At 41.3% G+C, this 23,292-nt stretch overlaps 3 protein-coding genes across 5 annotated transcripts in view; 1 reads left to right on the plus strand and 2 right to left on the minus strand.

Moving 5' to 3' along the window:
* Positions 1-327: 327 nt before the first annotated feature.
* On the minus strand, positions 328-2,025 carry meigo (Solute carrier family 35 member B1 homolog meigo). Its single transcript, XM_023392088.2, has 2 exons — positions 1,436-2,025; positions 328-1,247 (listed from the first exon to the last, which is right to left on the minus strand). Exons 1-2 carry the CDS (start codon positions 1,832-1,834, stop codon positions 675-677), a joined length of 972 nt encoding a protein of 323 aa, XP_023247856.2. The 5' UTR covers positions 1,835-2,025; the 3' UTR covers positions 328-674.
* Positions 2,026-3,307: 1,282 nt separating this feature from the next.
* Positions 3,308-5,291, plus strand: pasi2 (Protein). Of its 3 annotated transcripts, none has more exons than XM_014349361.2 (5): positions 3,308-3,399; positions 3,751-3,964; positions 4,035-4,164; positions 4,256-4,587; positions 4,671-5,291. In XM_014349361.2, exons 2-5 carry the CDS (start codon positions 3,767-3,769, stop codon positions 4,770-4,772), a joined length of 762 nt encoding a protein of 253 aa, XP_014204847.1. In that variant the 5' UTR covers positions 3,308-3,399; positions 3,751-3,766; the 3' UTR covers positions 4,773-5,291. The 3 variants fall into 3 exon arrangements, with proteins under 3 accessions (XP_014204847.1, XP_089448040.1, XP_089448041.1); XM_089591914.1 differs by having other exon boundaries at positions 3,350-3,369; XM_089591915.1 differs by lacking the exon at positions 3,308-3,399 and adding an exon at positions 3,532-3,551.
* A 4,622-nt stretch (positions 5,292-9,913) lies between these two features.
* The window catches only part of LOC106636780 (uncharacterized), a 160,751-nt gene continuing 147,372 nt past the window's right edge, over positions 9,914-23,292 (minus strand). The window contains exons 4-12 of the mRNA XM_089591993.1: positions 16,144-16,401; positions 14,033-14,129; positions 11,964-12,091; positions 11,642-11,870; positions 11,063-11,130; positions 10,897-10,971; positions 10,559-10,819; positions 10,114-10,356; positions 9,914-10,032 (exon numbers count right to left, since the gene is read on the minus strand). Of these exons, the coding sequence (XP_089448119.1) occupies positions 9,914-10,032; positions 10,114-10,356; positions 10,559-10,819; positions 10,897-10,971; positions 11,063-11,130; positions 11,642-11,870; positions 11,964-12,091; positions 14,033-14,129; positions 16,144-16,401 (1,478 nt within the window). The remainder of the gene's footprint in view (positions 10,033-10,113; positions 10,357-10,558; positions 10,820-10,896; positions 10,972-11,062; positions 11,131-11,641; positions 11,871-11,963; positions 12,092-14,032; positions 14,130-16,143; positions 16,402-23,292) is intronic.

Here is a 23,292-nt window from a genome sequence, read left to right on the forward strand (position 1 = left end):
TTATTTACACTGTACTTATAATTGATGTGCCTGATGTCTATTATTATGTAACTTAGATACTTATGAACAAAAAATACTACGTTTCAGTGGGTTTCAATATTAATTAAATTCAAAATGATTTCGGCATGTATTAACAAAAATTAATATTTTATAAAGCGTATTATATACACTGTATGTTTGCAATACATTTTTAAACGTATGTACAAACACTTTTTTACATGTTAGCGAAAAAAAAAAAAAAATCATTCATAAGTATACATTAAACTGTATGAATAGCGTAATATAAAAATAAAATGTAAACGACTGATTGTTTCCCTTGTGATATAAATGTTAAGAATTCTAAACTATTGTAACAAAATGTATACTTAATTATTTGAAAAAATTCAGAAATAAATTATGTAAAAAAAATAGCTATAGTTTTTCCAGCTCAAAAAAGCTGAATATAAATTTTTTACAAAAATGCTTAAAAACTATTTTGCAAATAAAGAAATTTCTGTGCTTACTTAACTACTCTTCAGTGTATCAACTGTCACACAGTGGAGCGCACATTTATCTTGACCAAAAGATCGAAAGTCAAAATGTACAGGAGGGCAGTTGACAGTTGAACAGCACTAGTAGGTATTCACATTCCACGATGTGAATTACAAAAATTCCCTACTAACACAGCATTAGTCTTACTTGGCTGCTTCTTTTTTGACTATTTTAGTTCTCCCATAAAACGCATCTAAAAACAGACCAAAGAATACCATGAACGCAGCAAACCACTGCCTGGGCAGTAAAGAGTTGCCAAAGTACATGATAGAAGCCACAACAGTGAAGCACTTTCTAGTGGTTGTAATAATAGAACAGGTGAGTGGACTGAATTCTGAGACGGTCAGAAAGATGAAGTACTGACCAAGTGCTCCACATATCGACAGGGTAAAGATGTGTTGAATAGCGGATGGGTGTCGTTGTAGGAACTTGAGAAAGCTGAGGAACTCGCCAGTGACAAGAATCACTGCACCGCTGTACAATATCGACCAGAGATTCATGTTGAACATCATGTGTCCAGATTTGGTTTTGTGCTCTGTTTGCATCTTATTCTGGACTGCGCTTATGAGGCCGTCCATTGTCAAAGAGAGTAGCAGCAGAACCTGTCCAAAACCTTCTCCTTCAATTTTATTGGTAGCAGCATTTTCTTTGTACATAAACAAAACCACACCGGTGACAATCAAAGTGATGAAACAGTACTTTTTGAATGGATACGTCTGAAATGAAACATAATTTAAAATAAGAATATTACGTGATTTCCAGGTATTTCTAGTTTGTTGTACTTTCATGTTTATTTCAAAGTTTCTGACTTTGACGAGATATATATTCTTTTCTCCTAACTAACAATACCAATTTAATTATGGCTTAAAGAAAATAATACCAATCAATGATCAGTAAAACTCACCTTTCCACCTAGAAGCACTCCAAAGATCATGACTGGAATAGGCTTGCCAGCCTTGCCAACGACCTGGGTGGGATAATTAATGAACTGCAGAGCCATATTACTGCACACCATCGCCAAGAGGTACATAAGCGCTGAGCAGGCATAGTAGACAACCCTGGTGGTATCCTCACCTTGTTTCATCACAGTGACGAGAAGTCCCTTGGCAAAAAGGCAGTTGACGACGCATTGCACGAAAACCAGTCCAAACATGTAGGTAAACTTTTCAATGCTGTCGCCATCGACGTACTTGCCCCGGGTAATCTTCTCCTGGAGTATGGCATAGTACGAGTAGCAAACGAAGATCCCCAAAGCACAGAAAACTAGCTTCGCGGCACTCGGATGGTGCTGCGGCTGTGTCATCTCGTCGTCACTGTTTATCTTGACCCGGAGCAAGCGACAGTTGAAATAACAAAGGTCGAGAAATCCACGGAAAAATACGTAGTCGGCATAAGTTTAAATCAAACAGCTGTCATTGGCAACGAAATCTGTGTTGCACGAAACCGCGGGCAGTTTTTGGTGCGTGTACCAAGTGTATGTTTACACGAAGCTGTCGGCTTCCACGTTGCCAGCTGTGAATGGTCAACGTCACGCAATTATTTAATTTACAATTAGCGCCATCTAGCGGTATTCATTTTCTCAACTTTTTCTGAAAATACGCAAAGACCACCCGAACAGAAATTGAGTTCAGGCACTGAACAGGTCCTGGACAGGTGCCTGAGCTGCCTGCGCAGGACCTGCTCAGGCATTAATGGAATTTTATCCAACGATGTGCACAGGACCTGCTCAGGCTCCTGCACAGGCAGCCTTAGCTCAGGCAACCTGGACAAATATAATCTAGTCCTGAACTGACTTTTACACAATTAAATAGTAAGGTTATGTTACATAAAAAAATGTTTTTAAACAGAGTAGTTGATTTCAGTAAAGTCTTATGCGATACAGGTAAGCTGGGAATGTGATATTGCAATATTTTTTAAATTTTATCCATGTGGCTATTTGCAATAAAACACTCGAAGTTGTACATACAAATCACGAACTTTATCAATATTGACACTTGTTTATTTGTTATTTTTTTTTTTTTTTTTTTTTTTTTATCTTACGCACTGTCATTAGTTGTGTTTAATTCTTCAAAAATTTCTTGCTGAATATCGCTCTAAATTTCTTGCTTATCAAACTGTACAGTTGAGTTTTCACTAATATTATCTGTAAGTTTAGCTTTTTTTTATTATTTCCAATAAATCTGTATGATTTTCTTTTTTCCGAAATTTTTCTTTTACGAATAATTTACATTCTATATTTATTTCGCGTCTTTCGTCAAGAATAATGGTTCTGCTCCATTTAAGATTAATTGAAAAAAAGGTTAAGACTATACTGTAGTAGCAGACAGTTGATGTCAGTTCAGGCAAGAGCACCGGACCTGTTCAGGAACTGTGCACAGCCTGAACTCACATATGCATAAAATGCCTATCTTGCCTGTGCAGGACCTGCACAGGCAGTCAGGCAAGCTACGGCACATTTCTATTCGGGCAAAGGTCTTTTTCGCGCATGCGCAACGAATATCAAATTTTTTTTGCCTACCAGTCGATGAGGAAGGATTCGTGCATTATCAGCATCGGTACAGTAGGAATTTGAACGCGTCGATATTGTAGGGAGTTGTGTCTATTGGGATTTGGGATTTGTCGTGCACGTTCATTAAGCAATAACTGCAGTAATCTGTAATAAGGAATACTGCTAGATGGCGCTGATCTACTTTTTTTTCATTTTCATGCAATATTACAATTAGGTATATAGGTATATCTACTCGGCGAGCGAGAGAGAAAGAAAGAGATCGTTGTTGCTCCAAGAAGGTGTGTCCAATCGCGTTTTGTGGTACATATCTACTGACTGATCGGAGGATGGTTAGATGATTGTTTATTTTCTAGATAAAGGTGAGGAAATAACGAAGTTTAATATTTTGTCGAATCATTATTAATGGATTTGTACATGCTTGGAGTTACGTGGAAGTTATGTGGTTACTCTGGTGCCTTAAACAGGTGTAGCAGTTGTGGGTGTTGCCTGTTGTATGACACACATTTTAAGTGTATATATTTGATGAAATTTGAACTATTTCACTTTTTCAACACTTGATTGTTTATTTCCGGATGTCATTCTCGATTACTTCGTTTTCTCTACATTGCCCTAGGTTTTTGTGCTCAAAGTGGTTCTTTTATTTTGGTTACAATTTAAGTAGTTGGATCATAGTCCTTGAGTTAATGCATAACCAAACGTCATTTTCACAGATTTCCAGACACAAACATGAATTATGGAAAAAAATCACCCAGCATGGGTACACCTTCGTTGTACTCTCACGTTACCAATCGCAGTAGTGCAAATCTCAGATCTTCCAGATCTGTTAAGAGTGTGAAGATACCATGGTACCAAAAGAGATTACTAACAAATGCCCTCGTTCTTGATATACAGAGGGGTGCAATGGTTACCGGAATTTACTCATTGGTATGTACAAAACACCGATAAAACATTCGCATCGAAATGGCCTGTGAAAATTAATTGAAAATATTTTTAGTTACTGGCACTTTTTACCATTGTTACTGCGATTTTTGACATCTACTGTCTGTCACTAGCAGCTCCAGGATCAGTACATTATGGCTATTACTGGATATCTTATGACTTTGTATATGTAGGAAACACGCATGGTAAGTACGAGCAAAAATATTCTTGTAATGTAGCAACTCAATACACGAAGACAATCATCTGATACTTCTAACTAACCAATTTTATTTTCAGTGAGAAACATACTTGTTATGTTTGCATTGTTCTCGATGCTTGGAGGATTTATAATATTTGTTACGAGCATTCTATTGATTGCAGCTTTGAGGAAAGAATATGAGAAAAAAATGGTCCCTTGGCTTTATAGCTTTGCCATATTTAGTATTTTCCGCTTTTTGGCCATTTTATTTTTCAGCATTGTGAATGACTTATACTTTGGCTACAACGTGACCATGACCTTCCTTTGGATTCTTTTCTCTGCAGTGTCTGTCTATGGCTGGATGATTGTTTACTCGTTGTATATTGAACTGTGCGATTTGACAAAGCTAGAAGATCTTGCACATTTGAGAGTAAGTATTCATTTTCAAGTATCCCTTACTAATTTCTAACTTACTTCCTCACACATTAATACTTTTGACATGTTTTTCTGTAGATTGGAACTTTGCAATCTTTGAATGCCTCAACAACCCACTCGATCGCAGGCTCACGGCCCACAACTCCGCACAGCACAGTGTCAACAATGCCAGTCAACTAAAACTAACGATCTGCACCTGTTTTCATCATTTGTTGTTCTGGCAAAAGAAAAAATCAACGTCTATTGGATATCGAATACATTGAATAATTTCGTACAAGCACATCATTGTGTTAGTAACACGATCTTTACTGTTAAATTTATTTTGTATTAGTACAAAGACAGATACTTTTAAACAAAATTGCACAATATCTAAATGAATCGCACAGCAGCCATCGTCATTGTAATCAACAGTTTGCTTGACAGCTGCTTGAAATTGCTTGTGTCTCCATATAAATTTTAATTTTAAGACTAGTAAATTTATTACCAATAGTGCCTCAATGAACACTGTTGCAGGATTTGCGTTGATGAAACGAATTCCGTCCAATGAAATCTTTAGATCAAGTAGCTTATTATCTTACACTAAGAGAACGATATAATCAAAATTCTCGTGAAAACTTAAAAATTATTGAAAAAAAAAGAAAAAAATTTTGATATGTGATTTGATAGATTTTTTAATTTTATTGTCGGCACGAGACTGTACAACAGCAAAAAAGCTAAACAAAGTTTTGAGTAAAGAGACGGCAAAGTCGTCTACATTGATTCAAATTTAAATATATCGCTTGAAATAGTATGCTATTTATCCTAGTTATTTACTAATTATAATTTTTTAGTATTTTTTATATACAAAAAAAAAAAAAAAAAATTGAGCGAAGTATTTGAAATTTCAAGTACATGCTTAGCAAAGATTTTTCCAGGAATCTCATTTTTAATGTACTTTTAACGCAATCGCTTCGATAAATTTGGTGTGAATAATCATGTAAACATGTTCCGTCCAATGTATGTGAGATATTAATACCGCATTTTTATTAAATTATACAATTCAAATGTCCATTTTACACAAGATGTTGTAAATTTTCGTCTCCCGCTTATTTACAGAGTAAATAAAAGACTTTTACCGAAACGATTAAAAACGTACAATTTTTTTTCAAGACCAAAGTTTTCAAAATTATTACACTCTTACTATGATCAACGTGGTCCTCTGTATTTATTAGGGATGAAGCGACACAAAAAGTACAGAGACTCGTTAAATTGTCAAGGTATACAACAACGTACAACCACCTACTGAGCAGAGGCCTGATTTGTCTGGAGCGACTCTGACCGTTGCTCGATACTTTCACTACCTCGAGACTCTTGTTCCGTGCTTTGATTGGACAGTGAATTTCTCGATCGCACCGTCTCCAGTGAAGATCGTGCCATGGCGTCGAAATCGGCGTCAAAGTCATACGGCTCGGGATACATGGTAACAAATGGCACGACGGCCGATGTGTCCTCCAATTGGTTAACGGGATGCGCGACTGTGTAGACCGAAGCACAAACGAATAGTATCATCCGGCCCAATAGGGTCAGTAAAAAGATACCGAGGGCCATGACGATCTGCCAGACGATGCTCAGCGTCCCCGTTACCATGTACATGGCTATTGCCAAACACATTTGGGTACTATTGTTGTTTTTTACCAATTACGAAGAAAAAAGAAATTGATGTCAAGGTTAATATTTAATTCTGTCTATCGATTGTTTGAATTATTTTAAAACTTTTAAAGGTGGGGGCGTTAAATACCCAGGCCATACTTTTTCACAGAAGTTCTTTTTCGGGACATTACATAATTATAACAAAAGCACATCGATTAAAATATTGTGCTGTTTTGATGTATATTTGTTACCCGATGCAGGGATACTAATAAATTGTTAATGAAAATCGACAAGGTTCATATAAACGTAGCGTATCATTTAACATAATATCAACGAATTATCTTAAATGTAATAAATTGACTAACTGGAAGAGTGTCTGGTTGGTGGTATTTTTCCAGTCTCTGTTTATTTTTCAAGAAGAGAAATTTGGAAAAAACATACGGAAAAAATTAAAATTGACCTGCTTCAAAAAAAAGAGCAACATCGCATTGGCGATATATTTTTGAACATAACTAATATTTTTTACGTTACGTATTTTGTCATTAGATACCATATGTTTATTCTGCACCAGTCGTGAAATTTAACTACTTTTTTTTTTAAGGAGCAAATAATAAGGAATGGTAAAGGCTACAGAAACATGAACAAGTATTCTTTTATAATTATATATATATATATATATTTTTTTTTTCGTATTCAAAATATAATAATAAACATTACACATGATGCTGGATCTTCGTAATGTCGCGACAGTCTGCGAAAAAAATAACCGTCTCGAGTGGTACCGTGTGTTGTAATATTTTCATCGATCGAGCGCGCACAACTGGGCCAACGTCCAGAAGAAGCAGATCGCTATTATTTCGAGATTTTATTTATTTATTTTTTTTTTTTATTTACCGTAAGAAAATGTGCCGTAAAATTGGCAATACTTTCTTTTCATTCAAGTGGTCGAAAAACTTTCTCTCAGCTTACAAAGTTATCGTTGTGTATGAAAAACAAAGAAAAAAAATGGAGAAAAATACTTATCTGCTCGTCACTAGACATTAGCGAACTTTATTTTTTTCAGTGACGCTCGTTTCATTTTTTTTTTTTTTTTTTTTTTTTTTCGTTGCAACACAGTAACTAATGATGCATAGCCCTTTAGTTAGGTAGAAATAGATCGATAGGTAGACAAGCAAAAGGCTCATGCACTCGTAAATCTCTTTGTGTTTTTTTTTTGTTTCGTTTATTATACATAAAATGTGTATTCGTACCGTTCGCAATCACATACACTTTTCACATTTCTTTCGCACTTACATTTGCTTACTCCTTCAAAAATGTATTAATTTTCTTTTTTTTTTTCTTTTTTTTTTGTTTAATTAAAGCTCCCGAGAAATTTGTTACACTCGAATGGGAAAATTTGATTTATTTTACAGTGGCAAGAAAAAACAACACTCAAAACGCCTTGACTCTTATACCTTACGTTATTAATTATTAATATTATTCATCACAGTGATAAACGAAAAATATATATGCATGTATGTATTTTATGTATATATATATAAATAAAAGTTTTTCTCATACAGAATATTTTTGTTTATTTATATTTATTTATTTATTATTTTTTTTTTTATGCAATCGTTACGATAGAATAGAAATAGCCTTTTTACAAATCTCGTACAGTTTTTCCGACACACGTCCTGATATTCTATAGAAAGAGAAACTGTGGTTGGTACATATTTGCAAAAAAAGTTGTCCGCACTTACTATCTCAGTATGATATTTTTTTAATACAAAATTTGTATAAGAAAGTAAATGCTGGAAAATTTGGGTAATAAAGTCAGTAGTCTCCGATACGGAGAAAGCGTTATACGCTTCCGTATATGTATTGATCTCGTGTATATAAGTTTCAGCTTTTATTTTTCACTTTTCATTAAATATCTAAGTTTTTTTATCTATGTACACTTATAAATAATTTCGTTGCCACCGACACCTAAAGTCCGTGCTATTCGTGTGTATTTTGTTTTTTGTTTTTGTATTTTTTTTTATTCATTTTTTTTGTTTTTACGTTAGCTGCAATCGTTAACAAAAAGCATTAAATTTTAATCGTAAAGATCCCTGACGTGAAATGTAAAGCTATCAAGTGATCATCGCTTTGCAAATTGATCTATGATACAAAAGAGAATTGTAACAAATTTACAATGTGGAGAAAATCGGAGTACAATGCGCTTGTATAGTATTTACATTGTACAAAAGGTTTTCAGCTGATACATTTATTAAAAAACGGTTCGTCGTATATCTGGCAAAATAGGTTTTCTTTGTGAATTCGTTGAAAAATATGTTTGACAAATTCTTCAATCGTGCAGTTGTAATATCCTCAAGTTTTTCTATTTGCACGTCAGCCTTACTATATTAATAATGCTTTACACACACACCAAAATACCAATTCGTAAGCCAATAAATTATCGAGTAATAAACAAACGAAAAAAAAAAAAAGAACTAACATTTTTATCAATAAATAATCTAATTATTGACTCCCAATATTAATAACAAAAACATTGTGATTTTTTCAATAAATCAAAAAATAATAATAAGCAATAGGACATTAAAGAAATATGTGTAACTTAAAAGACTCTAATATAAGTACGCAATTTCGTAGATAATCTTTCAAAGCATCATATATTATCCTATCGTATTTCTCTTTCTCGCGGCTTTATGCACTTCTTATTCGAAAAAAAAAAAAACAGTCTTAATATTTACACGATGATATTTATACAATATTTAAACTTTTGTACATGTACGTTATGTGCACACAGTCACAGAGTAAAAACAAACAAACGAAATTTTCTCTCATCAAATCTTTTAGTGCCTTGTTATGATTTGTTTTATTTTTGTTTTGTATACTACGTCGTTGTTCAATATTACATGCGAAAAATGCTGTTATATACCCTGATTTTATGTACAGACCGTTGCACACTATGTATTGTTCTTCGCTTACTATTTCACACTCAAATGATCAAGTTTGTAAACTGCTGTCCGAAATGGTTTAATCATCAGAGTCGAACCAACTATTTCTCAAACAGCTCGAAAAGTTGTCTAAATCCTTTTTTCGTTCATTTGACATAGAAACACGATTTAAAGTAACGGGGGGGGGGGGGGGGATCAGCCGCTTGAGAAACAGTCGCGCAAAGGCACACAACGCCGTTACCTCTTAATCACCCTTGATAACCATCTCCGATAGAATCAAGTTGGATTTTCAATCTTTTTTTTTTTTTTTTTTTTTTTTTCTATTTTGCTTCTAGTTTAGCAGTGCCTTCTAGGCGATGGAAAAGTTCGTTGCTTGAAGTTCGTGAGCGCACAAAGTAAACTTTCGCCCTGCAAAAAGTGTGTCCAACAACAGAGGCTCAAAAACACACAGCAAAACAAAGAAGAAACGAGAGGAGGCGGAGGAGAGAGCGAAAGTTGAAAAAAACTCCTCTCTTCCTCTTTACCCATAGATACCCACACACTCTACTATCGGACAGCAGTCGCCAAACGGCGAAAAACACGCTTCTTCTTCTTCTTTTTTTTTTTTTTTGTTTTTTTTCTTTTTTTTTAAATTTATACACATCAATAATAACATTCATATACATATGTAATCTTCAACTTTGCGTTCGCGCTTGAAAACAAAGTGGGCGAGCGCGGGGCTTGGGGGTACGAGGTGCACGCGGTCACACATCATCTCGACAATACGCTGCACAGCAGTGTCAGGCCGATCGACAGGACAAGCGAGACCCTCGTCGGGGACGACGACGAAGCCGAGCTCGAAGCTGCCCGCATCACTTCCTCGCAAACACCTGCAACCAGAGGACATAATCATAAGCGCGAGTTAAGAAAGGACAACGGCGATTCAATGAAAAGGGAATGGAAACGCTCACCCTGGTTGGCGAGTTTGTAGGTCCACTGGTCCGTCGCGCCGCGTTGGCAGAAGCTCCTCGGCCTCGACAGCCACAGCTCCTGCTGCTCGACCCTGCCCACCTTGCCCGGAAGTTCTTTGGTACTCTCGGTCAGGCGCATCGAGACGCACAGCGTCTCCCGCTCGCTGTTTGTCTTGTTGCGCGACACTATCGTGTACGAGGTGCCGTTCTCCTCCCAGCTCCCGTGGCACGAGTACGCTGAAACTAAAATAATCCTTGTCACTGTCGGCACTTTGGACGATTCAGCGGGTATACCATATGTTGTAGACCAACAGCCATTCGCGAACGATACGTGTTTGATTCTGATTTTTTCTTTTTTTTTTCCAAGTGCAAGAGTCTACTCTGAACAGGTGTCTCGAATTAACCTATTGGCAATGGCGAAGCGCTGCGTGATTTCTCAACTCACCCATCTCGTTGGTTTTGCACGACTCCTGGATGATCATTTCGTTCTGGCCGCTGGACGTGCAGCCGATCTGCACATCGGCGTTCTGGCAGTCGTCGGAGTCAACGTTGCCGGTCGCCTCGTTGCTTTCCTTCCAGCTGCTCTGCGCCAGCCCCCGGGCGAATCGCCGATGGCGCCGTGCCATTTTCAACTGCGGCGACGACACCAGGTCCAGCACTGTGTACCGGCCCGGCTGGGGACACGAGCGCTTGTGCAACGTCGAAGCTACGAACGAGGATCGATTCAGTTGGTACTGCTCTTGCAATCATTGAAATATTGGAAATTATGGAGGAATGACTCACTTATCAGCGTCGAGAAGGGACGCTTCGAGGGGTCCTCGAGCAGACACGCTTCGTGGGGCATGATCGTCTTGTGACCTGTCGAATCGTCAACACAAACGTATCATCATCATCGGGTACACATCTTACGTATAATATACATCGGTGTATATATAAGGTATATACTCACTCGACTGCTGGACCTCGATGACGTGGCCGTCGCGTTTGTAAAATATCATGCACACGTATCCCGTGTCGCTGTGGAGAAAAACAACGACGAACCAAATTAATCTCTCGTCCATTCACATCGCGATACATTCAAGTATAGTCGCCGATTTTCTCTTTTATTTCCTCATTAAGTATATGGCACACGGAGTAAGTCTCTTTCTCTCGGAGATGTTTTTTTTTTTTTTTTTTTCCCTTCTTTCGTGAAACTTTGCATCGAAATGGACGAAAGAATGCAAGAGGGAGAAATAAAGGAGCCGAGAGAGCGAGAGATTCTTTGAATATCAAAGGAGAGTGCACGGCGTTCGCGCGAGTCTTTAAGACTTCCTTATTTCGATTTAAACTTGGCGCGGAGAGGCCGAGCGTTTTAATGAAAAAACTTTTTTCTACCCCCCCATCCGGGCCCTTACACGTATATACACACCACGTACACCTTTTTATCCCTCGAATGAGGTTTCAAATAAACATGGGCTTCGTTTCGAATGACGGCACTCTTCGTTTATATATGCTCGTTGGTACTATCAAATCGAAGAATATATCTCACCATCCGCTGGTCACGTGAGCCACGAGCTTGACCTTTGTCTCGTCGCTCGGGTGCATCTTCTCGAGGTTGTGGCAGACGACTTTTTCCTCGCGATTGTCGTCCTTGAAGGTGACCTTGAGCGTCGAGTTGCCCGTCGTGAAGTGATAGTTCCTCGAGCCGTCCAAAAAGTGCCAGTCGTGGTGCTGCGTCACCCAAGACGGATACTTGCACCTCACGTGCTCCTTTTCCTCTGTTTGTTTTTTATTGGAAAGGAGGGAGAGTATAAATTTGTGACAATATTGTACATTATCGGTATACACACTTGTTGCGCGCATGTACCAACCTTTTGTGAAATTGAAGGTCGGGGCGCCCTCAGTGACGGAGGTGAGGCCATTGCAGCTCGGATCCCCCGACTGGGAGATGAGGTAGCCGATTTTCTTGTCCCGGTGGATTTTCTCGTAGAGGAAGCATCTGAAAAAACACACACGCGCTACATCTTAGTTTCGCTGCGTATAATTTATACAAGAGTACGGCATTGATGAGAAAAAACGCGGATGTTGATTTTACCCCCCTTCCCCCCCCCTTATACAGAGTAGGGCCCATTGGTGAGTGTTTACAGCCAAACAAAAGCGTCTGCCACGGAGAGCTTGTTTCTCTGATTGATTTATTTATCGTCAATTGCGGGCCCGCGTGCAACGCGCTGCGGGCAGCTTGTCCAGTTTCTATGTGCTCCCTCTCTCTCAATTACCTATACTCATCGGCTTAACTACATACAGGGCCTCTCTGCTTCTAAGTTGGACGGCCCAGGGGGTATGTGTACACTCGTACGTATGGGCTGAGCCAAGTTGTTAATTGAAAAAGTGGTTTTTTTTGTTTTTTTTTGTTTGTTTTTTTTTTCACCAAATGGAATAAACATTATCGAATAAAAACTAGAGAGCAATTCCTTTTCCAGATGGAAATAACAAGTCTACAAACGTTTGCCCGATTACAGGTAAACACGGCTCTGCAACGTAATTAATAGAGTCATCTCTGGTATGCGCATCGCCGAAAGCATGAAAGGTCGCATGGGAAATCGTGCGACTACTATGCGCCGACAATTGGTTAATCGTGCGAACTGCATGAAAACGACGACGGGCGGCTAATTGCAGCCAAGAGAGAGAGAGAAAAGGATCGGGTGTATAAGTATACATGTACACTGTGACGGGTGGCTCGTTGTACAGACAGCTCGAGCGCGTGCACGTGCGGCTCTCCTTCAAATTTAATTAATTGAAATTGAGGCACTCCGTGGGACGAGACGAGAATCAACCAAAGAGTCCGAACGAGGATACAGTATACGGTCTTTGGGCTGCTCTTGATGATGGTTTTCATTCGGGATCGGTAAGCAGCCGATCCCTCCGGAAGCTCGCACTTGATAATTCCCCGGGGCAGTCTTTTTTCCGCGCGTCAATTCATCCCGCTAATAAACTTGCACGAGTGAACGAGAGCGTTGGTTTTACGGTATATATAATGTACCTTCGGGGGTAACGATCGCATTTACGGGATTAATCACGCGGGTGTACTTGTCTACATAAACGTATAAAAGGGCGAGCTCGACTCCGCGCGGACCATAATGGGAGCTCTGAATAATTTGGATTGATCGGCCGTCCGGTCTCTCTTTGAGGGATGACGTTGAGCGCAGTGATCGATCTGCCGGTTCCTAAAGCCCTCCGTGAAATGTACTCGAGACCGGCCGATCACACGCCGACGCATGCGTTGTATATTTTCACAAAAGCTTTTTTTTTTTTTTTCTTTCATTGTTGCTGTGAATGAGTTTTCCTCTCGGGATGGATGAAAATCGAGAACGCGGGGTAATTACCCGCATGCAGCCAGAGAGTGATGGTCTCTATACGATTTTCCTTGCACTCGCGATTGAAAATCGACCCACGAAAATTCACGCACGCGTGGGTGTATACAGATTTTCCACCTGGACAAGAGTATAAATCGTCATACCCAACAACTCTGATGTGTGTTTTCGTGGGTCCAAAAAGAGATGAGCCGCGTATATAACGGCAATCACCGCCGCATCCATCACTTACACGTATATATCGTCTTAGCTGCTCGGTTTTACGGCCCGTGAGATCTTTGAAGGGGCCGCTGTAGACAAAAATGTATCGTGGAGCGACGTGCAGGCAAGCCCGAGACGAAAACAGCCCAATTTCCAACTAAAAGACCGCGCCTGAACCGTACCATCGAAGTACGCCTTATATATAATATACAGGCTGGCTTCCTTGTACCTATACTAGGTATATATACTTATACTCCACCAGAGCTAGCCCCAACTAATTGCAGCAATCAAGATGCACACGCTGTATATATAGGAAAAAGCGCGGCCGTCGGTCCTATACACAATGTGATGTTGCGTTGTATATATACCTGAAGGTCTCCTCTTCGCTGCCGGCCACCTTCAAAGTCCCGAGCAGGTACATGTTGCGCCCGTCCTTCCACACGGCCAGGCACTGCAGCTCCTCGGCTGGAATGAAAAAGAAAAACGTCATCGTTAGTGCGTACATGTATTGTACCAAGTGTGAGCTAATAAATAACATATAACGGAGGTGTATGCACAATAGCAGCCGTGAGAACAAAAAACTAGTATACATGTATGTATGTATGCTCTCGACGGCTATAGCATTGGTACATGGGTCACAAATCAGTTTGACGGAGTACAGCTGAGAATTCGTCGGATCAAAAGGGCGAGAATACAACGTAGCTAGATGATAATTTACGTATAGCGCCCGCCCGTGCCAATTAACGGGATTTAAACGCTATCGCGCCGCGAGTTCTCAGCTTTACGAGGCCCTCGTTAAAAATGCTCCGACTCGTTTTGTGTTTCCTCACCCTTTCCTACATGTGTACATTATCATGGCACGATCCGTATATATATACAATATTATAATGTGTGTATTAGCTCGAGTTGCGTTACTTAGGTGTTGGGATTCCAAAAGGTCACGTGACTCTCGCGATATATATAGTCACTTGGGGGACAAATAATACAGGCCTTATGGGTGCAATTATATTTTTATTTTTTGTACACGTTCAACGATTGTAATACGATAATAGCCCTCCAATAACATATTTTTGAGGAGATGACAATACCTTAACTATTTTTTCCAACTCAATTAGTCTTTTGCAGCTTAAAACTTTCCTTTGAAAGTGCGAAAACGCACATTTAACCTGTACAAAGTTCTTCCGTTCCCGACTATACATAGGAAAACAAGCGGGATTTTGGTAAGATCGTTATACAATCGTTGAACGTGTAAAAAAAATAAAAATATAATTGCACGCATAAGGCCTGTATTATCTGTCCCCCAAGTGACTATATATATCGCGAGAATCGAGTGACCTTTTGGAATCCCAATATAAAAAGAAGAGAGAGCTTTCAATCGCATTATTTTCAGTGACGGAACCGAGGAAAATCCGCCGGATGGGTTCCTTCCTTTCTTTTTGTCTCGGTCTGTACAAGAGGGGGCCGAGCTGCCAAGGGAAATCTTAATCGAATTAGGTGTGCTTTGATAATCCAGTTAGGGCGACTTGAAAAGAACGAAAAAAAAAAGCAACTAATTTTCTTTTTTTTTTTTTCATCACGTGTACGTACACATTTTATTAGGCTGGATACGGAAGCCCAACGAGTGACCCCACGGCGATTTTTCTTTTTTTTTTTTTTGTTTTTGCCCGTTTACTCTGTTCTTTCGGGATCTCCTTTTTTTTTTCATTTTGCAATTCCAATCGCGATGATGCTCATCGCGTGTCTCCGTGTATTATTCTTCCGGCTCGAAGGCCCGAGCGGCGTTTCAATTAGCGGTTCCGCGCTATCTTTTCCCCCCTCCTGTTGTCCCGCGCACGCGAAACCCATGCACATCCGATTTCGTTGTTTCGATGGTGCGCTTTACCTTTCAACCATAAAACGCGAGAAAAATACATTCCTTTGTGCTCAATGGAGAACGGAGGTATATGTATATGTGTACTTTAATTTTTCACGAGAGGCAAAACGCACCGGAAACCGCTCTCTGAAAGGATACAAGAAACTTGCAATGCCCTCAATTGTTATAATTCCTTTTCTCGCAAGATTTCTCCATTGTTCAGTTCATATTTATATCCTCAAGAAAAACACAAAGATTTTTCATGCTCCTTTGTCGCGCCAGGATTAAATTTTAAAATACAAATCTGCCAGCCGCGCGTTACGATTAATTAAAAAAACTTGTCCAAAAGTAAATACAACCCCTGTGTCGGCCCCCCCCCTTCTTTTTTCTCTTTACTTGTAAAAAAAAAAAAATGTTCATCTTAATTAAACACAAATAAGCAGGGAGATATAGAAACAACATCAGTAGCCGAGTACTTCAGGGGCACTCGTATGTAATAGGAACAAGAAGCGTGCGCGAGCTAAAAGGGTCAGGGTCAACGGTATACCGCCGCGCATCTCTTATATACTGGTACCCACAAGTATAGGTATACGTATACGTGTATATATATATATATGTTGTACTCACTGCTGCTCTCGGCTCCCTGTATGTCGGCGCAGGCCTGGTACTTGAGCAGGAGCTTGCTCTCGTCGGTGCAGCTCTCGACCTGGTTCTCTAGGGCCTTGCACTCGCCGTGGCCCCGATTGTAGCTGAAACTGAACGGTGGTCCGGCGAAGGGGCACGGGATCGGCTTCGAGTCCAGCCGGAACATCGAGTTCAAACTGTCGTCCGAGCGCAGCTCCTGGCAGGCAAAGTCGATCGACGTGTGGTGCGGGAAGCAAAAGGCTGATTTTTGCGCCAATCATTGGAAAAACAAAAAAAAAACGACAAACAGTTTAGCCAATTTCATCCAAATGTGAGTATACTTTGACGCAGAGAACACGCTTTACAGTGTATACAATTGTGTATGTGATTCGTATCTCCTCCATGTACGGGGTACAAAGTAACATTTTCCTGCCGGAAACGAAAGGTAAAAAAAAAAAAAAAACAATTCCAAGCCCGTGAGCGGAGTTTTAATTAAAACACAGACGTTCCACCCCATCCCCATCTACTCCGAAATCCAGAGTCGGCATCAAAATATCTCCCGATCGGAGCAAACGAGGTACAACTTTTTACCTTTTGACCCACGTGCACCCGCACACACGGTAGAAAAGACCCGAGGCTAACAGAAAAGTTGCTCTCAAATGAACATTGACGCTCCTAACGCGCCCCGAAAGCATCTCCTCTGCGCTGTCTGGTCGAGTAGTCGCGTATTCGGGCTAGGAGGGGGGGAGGCATGTATGTGTGGGTGTACGGGGGGCGAGCATGCGATATTTATGCTCGAGGAGAGACGGGGAGTGGAGTAGCAAGAAAAGCCAGCCGGATCCACGATTGTCAGGGCGGAGGGGGGGGGGGTGGAAGCTAAAGAGGGTGGGTCCCCCGGGGACATAGAGAGAGAGAGAGAGATTATGCCGAAATGCATAAATTATCAAAGGAGTCTGAGTGTGCGCACAAGAGAGAGCTGATGTCCGTAATGGGGCGAGGAGGTCTTAGCGTCTCTGTTCCTCTTGACTAAGGGATGAGCGTTTTCGCGCAAAATGAGCGAGTTTCACGAGGTAGGGGACAAAAAGCAGCAGCTGAGCTGCAGACGGGCCGATCGTCAATTATTGATTAGAGAATTTGGGTCGGGGGGTGACGAAGCCCTCACCAACCTCTCGTGGTCAATTTTTTTTGGTTTTTACTATCGGCCACACGTGTGTGACGTTACTTTGTTCACGGGGGTATGAATAGCATCAATCATACACCCGCAACAGTAGCGTTTATATACACACAGTCGCGGGTATTAAAAAGTTTCGCGGCGGTCCCGAAAAACAATTAACGTGAGTTTAGTAGGAGGGTGGGGGAAGGGGGAAAACCAGCCTCTGCTGCAGAGACCAGGACGCACTTTTCCCTTGATTAAGACAGAAGAGGAGGAGGAGGAGGGAACTTGTCGGCATCGGGAGGGAGAAACTAGACGCGCGCGCGGGGGCTGCGAAAACAAGGGAGGGCATTAAAGGAGAGGGGCCCAAGGGGGCGCGGGTGCTTTTGCATTTTTTTGTTATTTCGCGTGCGAGTAGGCAGCTTAAAACGTCGCGGAGAGTCGAATTCTAACAATGCGGACGACGGCGCATTGTCTCCGTATTGGCTTGTGCTCTCCCCTTTGGAGTGACGCGCCATTATTTTGCGCTTCGAGTCTGACGGGCTACCGCACGTTTTGGCGGACTACTTTTTCTCCATTTATTTATTTTTTTTTTTTTTTGCTTTTTTTTCAAGAGTCAAAGGCATGTGTACCGGATGGGACAAAAGGAGGACGCGCGTTTGGGGTACGTGTGCATTACAGTTGCCCCAGGGGAGAGGTTTATAAATAAACGCGAGAGACAACTCGTCACGGTCGCGCTTTTTGGTTCTCTATACTTGTACGGGAAGCAAGGGATATATCGATGTCTTTATCGATGCGGGCTGTGAGTATTTAATCATTTTCTTTTCTCCCCCTACTTTTTTCCATTGGTATTTTGGTTTTTTATATGTTATTCGAAGCTACTTTTTTTTATATTTATATAACTTGGTCTACCTTAAATCTCAAATATGTGTAAATTACGTATCTTTTAAAACTTTGGATGACAGTCTTGGGACTCACGGTATTATTAGCACGTATAAGCTTTTATATCGTGCAAAAGAGGAGGGCAAAATAGAGGTGTTTGGAAAAAGTATCGCAGTTTACGTCTAATCGAAAGGGCCTATGATTTATGGTGGCTCTTGGGTGCCCATACAAGTCGATACAGCACGGTATCCTCGTACTCTCGAGTATAAAAGAAAAAAAAAAAAAAAAAAAAAAAAAAAAGAAAAGGAAAAGCCATGAAGGAGGAGAAGGAGGATCGAGCGCAGAGACATTTTATCGAGAAAGTCCGATAGCAGGGGTATACCCGCTGGCGCACACACACACACACGTCGGATCGTGCGACGATTTATCGCGACGACACGGCGGTTTTCTAATCCCAAAAAAAGGGAAAAAAGAGGAAAAGTGCGCAGCCGGGAAAGCAGAGGCGCAACAACCCTTCTCTCATGGCGCACGTATATACATACGTATATATCGTTGCACGTATACGTGGATTAAAAATAGTACAGGAGAAAAGGAGTGTACATATATATGTATGGATGTACATGCAGGGAGGAGGGAAAAGAGTAGAGTTTCCGATTCGAGTAATTGGATCCGGCGCTAGTTCGCGTCAGGTTGTATCAGGGGAGAAGAGCCGAGCGATTCCTCCCTCGATACACTGTCGTCTTGACGTTGACTCTTCTATTTTTTTTTTTTTTTTCCACGGTGAGCCCATTGCGATTTATTAAATTATTTGCAGCTGCCAGGAAATTGGGTCTTCCCGAGATTCCTTTACCCGCGCGCCGGGCGGAAAATAAAAAGAGGAGACTACTTTGGCCGGGTAATTAGAGCTTTTCCCTCCTTTTTCTCTTTCCTCCTCGAGACAGGGATTGCTTTTGTCTCTCTGTTCGCGCAGAGGAGAGTCGAAGCAGTTTTCGTCGTTTTTTTTTTAGTCAAAAGTGTAAAGAACAATCTTAATTGCATCCCATCTGCGACGCGAAGGATTTGTTACATGGAAATAATGCCAACTCACCTGTACAGTTGATAAATTTTTCAACGGTGGTTTTGAATTATTTTTTACTTCGCGTACAAATCGTCCGTTCCATAATGTTTTTGTTCCGGTATTCAAATTTCTTTTTTTTTTTTTTTGTGTAAACTCCACGTCATATTTCGTAAAATGTGATGGAAAAACATTATGCGTCAGCGACAGCCATAAATCGAGCCGACTGACAATCCCCGTCAACGTCGGGCCCCAGTTTGCATTAATCTCGGGCAGATAAATATTTCTTTTCCCCCTCCGCCAAACAAACGATTTCTCCATGGCACTATTTTCTATTATTATTTTTTCCCGGCTCTCCCAACGTATTATTTCTCCCTTTTCCCCCCTTGCGACCCACTATTTTATTGAGTTTTAATGCATGACATTTCCTTGCCCACATTCATTCTTTTTTTGTTTGTTTTTGTTTGCTCTTCCCTCATCCATAAATCCTCTCTCTTTCTTTTTTCCTATTATTTTAAGCATCCAACGCGAATTTCACGAGTTTCGTGCACAAGCACACGAGATACCGGGACAATCTCACCTCTCTCTCTCTCTCTCTCTCAACTTTTTCCGCGTATAATCGCTACACCCGTGCAGATACCGATCGTTCCCAATCGTTGTTCCTCTCTTGGATCGATCAAGTTCATAGCGCGTGTTGCACGCATATATACACACACTCCCAATAACCACCGCCGCGAAAAAACTCCCTCCAGAAGGGAAGAGCCAGCCTCCCGCCCGCGATCCTAATCTAAAGAGGCGCATCGTCCCTGGCAATTTTCATCCCTCCCCTCGTCCCTCCCCCCCTCGCGACATCGTAACCGCTCGGCTTCGCCGATATACACACCGCGTGCGATCCGAAAGATGGACAGATAAGGGAGACCGGCAACATCTCCATGGGTCCTCCCACTCCGGCGCAAGGGTTTGTCGTCCGCGGCAGGAGCACAGGAGCGAAGCCGTCCCGTGTGTAGCTGTTGTCGCTGCCTGTCCGCAGCTACGCGTATGTATATATACTCCTTTCGCGGAGAGGAGGCGGGAGAGATAAAGGAGCCACGGCACCCGTTGCGAGAAAGACGCCCCCGGTTAGCTCGGGAAGAAAATAGGTAATTATCTCTCGCTCCGGTTGCGCCCGAGTGGGTAACAATATACATACGCATCTACCGTGTTGGCCGAAACCCATTGTCATTGGAAGTCGCGCGTGGACAATTTCCACCCTGATGGCTTGCTCTATGTTTTTTTTTTTTTTTTCCACGCAAACCAGTGCTTGATTGTTTGTTAATTTGCACCGTGGCACATAGTGCTTTTTCTCCTCTTTTCCAAGTAGATATGGGGTCTTACAAGTGCGCGCAGATTATCTCGGTTGTTGCCGAACGGGAGAAAAATTTGGCTCTTTACGGCTTCACCTGTCGCGGTGCTGTTGAGAGGACGCGGGAAGTTGTGTTTTTTTTTTTTTCATTTGTAAAAGTAGGTTTAGAAGTCAGTTTGTATGTTTATCGGAAATGCAGTCGAAAAAAGGAAAAAAAATTATGTTCTATGTATATACATTTTAGGAGTAACAGACTACCTTTTCAAATGAAATATTGGGCTTCGTTTCTTTTCGGCTTCATCTACTCTCACACGTACTTGTATGACCTTTTGTGGAAACCAAAACTCCGATTGTCTCGAAAACCACCAGAGCCAGCATAATTGCAGAGCGTCATTGTTACTCTACGCAAAGTCCCTCTATGCTGGATGATTATTTTTGTCAAGTATACTCAAAACTTTGTCGAACCAGAAAACCATTTCGCTGCCGCATGATATATCATGCCGATTTCTTCCAAACTCTGTACACCTAAAAACGAAAGTCTCGCCTCCCCCAGTGTTCGCACCACATAAAACATACGCACATCCATAAACCCCAGGTCTACGTACAACTACCTATTTGTTGTGATAAACACCAGAGATGAAAAGCTTCCCTTTGTTTTTACCCATCAGCGACCACACTCCGACCATCGCCGAGATCTTCTCTTCTATTATCGAACTCCAGTGGGCTTTTTCCTCCATCCTGTCTCTCTTCGATGGCTCATATTATGTGTTATTTTAACGGGCGCATATAGAAAACGTATATACATGTACTCCGTATGGCGATTACGGTGCAACTGTCGCATACACACACGCATGTTGTATCTGTATACTGCACCACGAGCGTGTACACAAGAGAGGGAAGCTGCGCGAACTTCCTACTCGACTCCAGGGGAGAGAGAGAGAGGAAGCCGGGGCTCCTAAAGTGCACTCGGACGGAAAATGGTATTTCTGATCTATAGCGCGTGCAGCTGTGGGAGTTGTTTGTACATACACCGAATTCTCATTGTAAATGAGAGAAACGCGTCCAGGGAGATGCTGTATTATATACATTGGGCCGAGATCCGGTGTACAACTGATGGATCAACGGATGAACAGTTGGTACAGCTCTTTCAGGAGTAAGGGAAAAGGCTCGAAAAAAGAGATGATGTCTCAATCGAGAGGCTCGACGGATCGGTGAAAAAACTTTTAAGGACAAAAAATTATATGCTATACCGTTCACTCAATCAAGCTTGAATTTGACGGGTTCATCAAAGAGAGGATATTTTGCAGTCGATGTTGGAAACCCTCATACCCATGCACACACGAGGGAGGGAGAATAAAAGACATAAAACACGAGCGATATTGTCCATTACCGAAAAACAGGAAGTATGAGTATACCTAACAGTACGATGTATACGTATTATTAAGGTAGTAGCCGAGGAATCAAGGCTGCGCGAATAAAGTGGCCCATAAACAAGAAGGAGGAGAAGAAGAGAGGCATGTAACATAAATACACCATAGACCCCGTACAGTATGTATATGTTTATAGTCTATGCGTTACCGTTTTTCACGAGACGTATGCGTGTGTATACATACACATTGATACAAATACATCCACAGGGCGCGCATCGGAACCCCAACCGGCAGTCAGCCAAGCAACTGCTCTCTCCCTTGAAGACAATCGCAATCAGTTTCGCAAGGTCCGTCTGTTCCGGCTTGGCGGCGTTTCACGGTTAGCCTCGAGGGCCATGACAATGGGAGCCAAGCTCTTTCGTCGCCACCGCCACTAGTACTACATATATAACGTATACACCCATACTCTACACTGCCTCCGGCGAGGAATGCGCTCCGTATCTGTTTCTCTCGTCTCTCGCTTTTTTATGTACCTATACATGTATATACCATACATTTTATACACACAGAGGCCTGTTGTACAGCAGAGGTGGTGGCTGGGAGTAGGGAAAAGCGAGCCTTCTCTCTCTCTCTCCCCCTGACACGGGTATGACGTAACTAAAAGTGACGGCCATTGTCGGGGCGCACGATATGCACCCCTTTGAAACAGTGGGCAAGAGAGAATGGGTATGGAGAAGAAAAAAAAAAGAGAAAACACAAAAGGGGCGAGATGGTCGGAGCTTCCGCGTGTGCGCGCGCCAAGCGACGCTTAATCGACTCTTTGGGCGAGAGGGAGAGTATAATATATATATATAGGTAATCATATAAAATGCTAGATGTATAATACGAGCTTGGGTTTATGGGAAAAAGGAGTTACCGTGAGTATAACGCAGTATATGCAGCGCGCGTTCCTCAATCGAGAACACGAGTGACGCTCACTCATCGAAATTCGCGCTTCATCTGGAATCAGCACTTATACGAGATGCAACTGCGAACAAAAGCAACGTCATTACAACGCATCAAAGCACGCGTGGTTATTTAAAAGGAAAAATCGCGCGAGGGTGGAAGAAACCCCGGAGCTAGGGGCAAAAAAAAAAAAAAAAAACATATATGGAGCGTTTAACACCGACATATGGCCAAACTCACGCGACGAAGGGCGAAAGAAAAAAAAAAAAAAAAAAAATGGCACCGTACCATACCTTACGGAGGCAAAAGCGTTTTAGTGGATTATTGAAAAGGAACAACCCCCACCTTCCCCGTGTTTCGCTCACCCTCGAACGTTTGGCATTATTGCGAGTACTTGTATATACAT

The sequence above is a fragment of the Copidosoma floridanum genome, unplaced genomic scaffold, assembly GCF_036245765.1.
Source record: "Copidosoma floridanum isolate Cflo_tuat_1 unplaced genomic scaffold, Cflo_Japanese_pri ptg000014l, whole genome shotgun sequence".
In the NCBI taxonomy this organism is placed as follows: Eukaryota; Metazoa; Arthropoda; class Insecta; order Hymenoptera; family Encyrtidae; genus Copidosoma; species Copidosoma floridanum.

Coding starts and splice junctions, on each gene's coding strand:
- meigo (XM_023392088.2), bottom strand. CDS start 1,834: ATGACACAGCCGCAGCACCATCCGAGTGCCGCGAAGCTAGTTTTCTGT. Junction 1,248..1,435: donor GAGTGCTTCTAGGTGGAAAG/GTGAGTTTTACT, acceptor GTTTCATTTCAG/ACGTATCCATTCAAAAAGTA.
- pasi2 (XM_014349361.2), top strand. CDS start 3,767: ATGAATTATGGAAAAAAATCACCCAGCATGGGTACACCTTCGTTGTAC. Junction 4,165..4,255: donor ATATGTAGGAAACACGCATG/GTAAGTACGAGC, acceptor TTTTATTTTCAG/TGAGAAACATACTTGTTATG. Junction 4,588..4,670: donor AAGATCTTGCACATTTGAGA/GTAAGTATTCAT, acceptor GTTTTTCTGTAG/ATTGGAACTTTGCAATCTTT.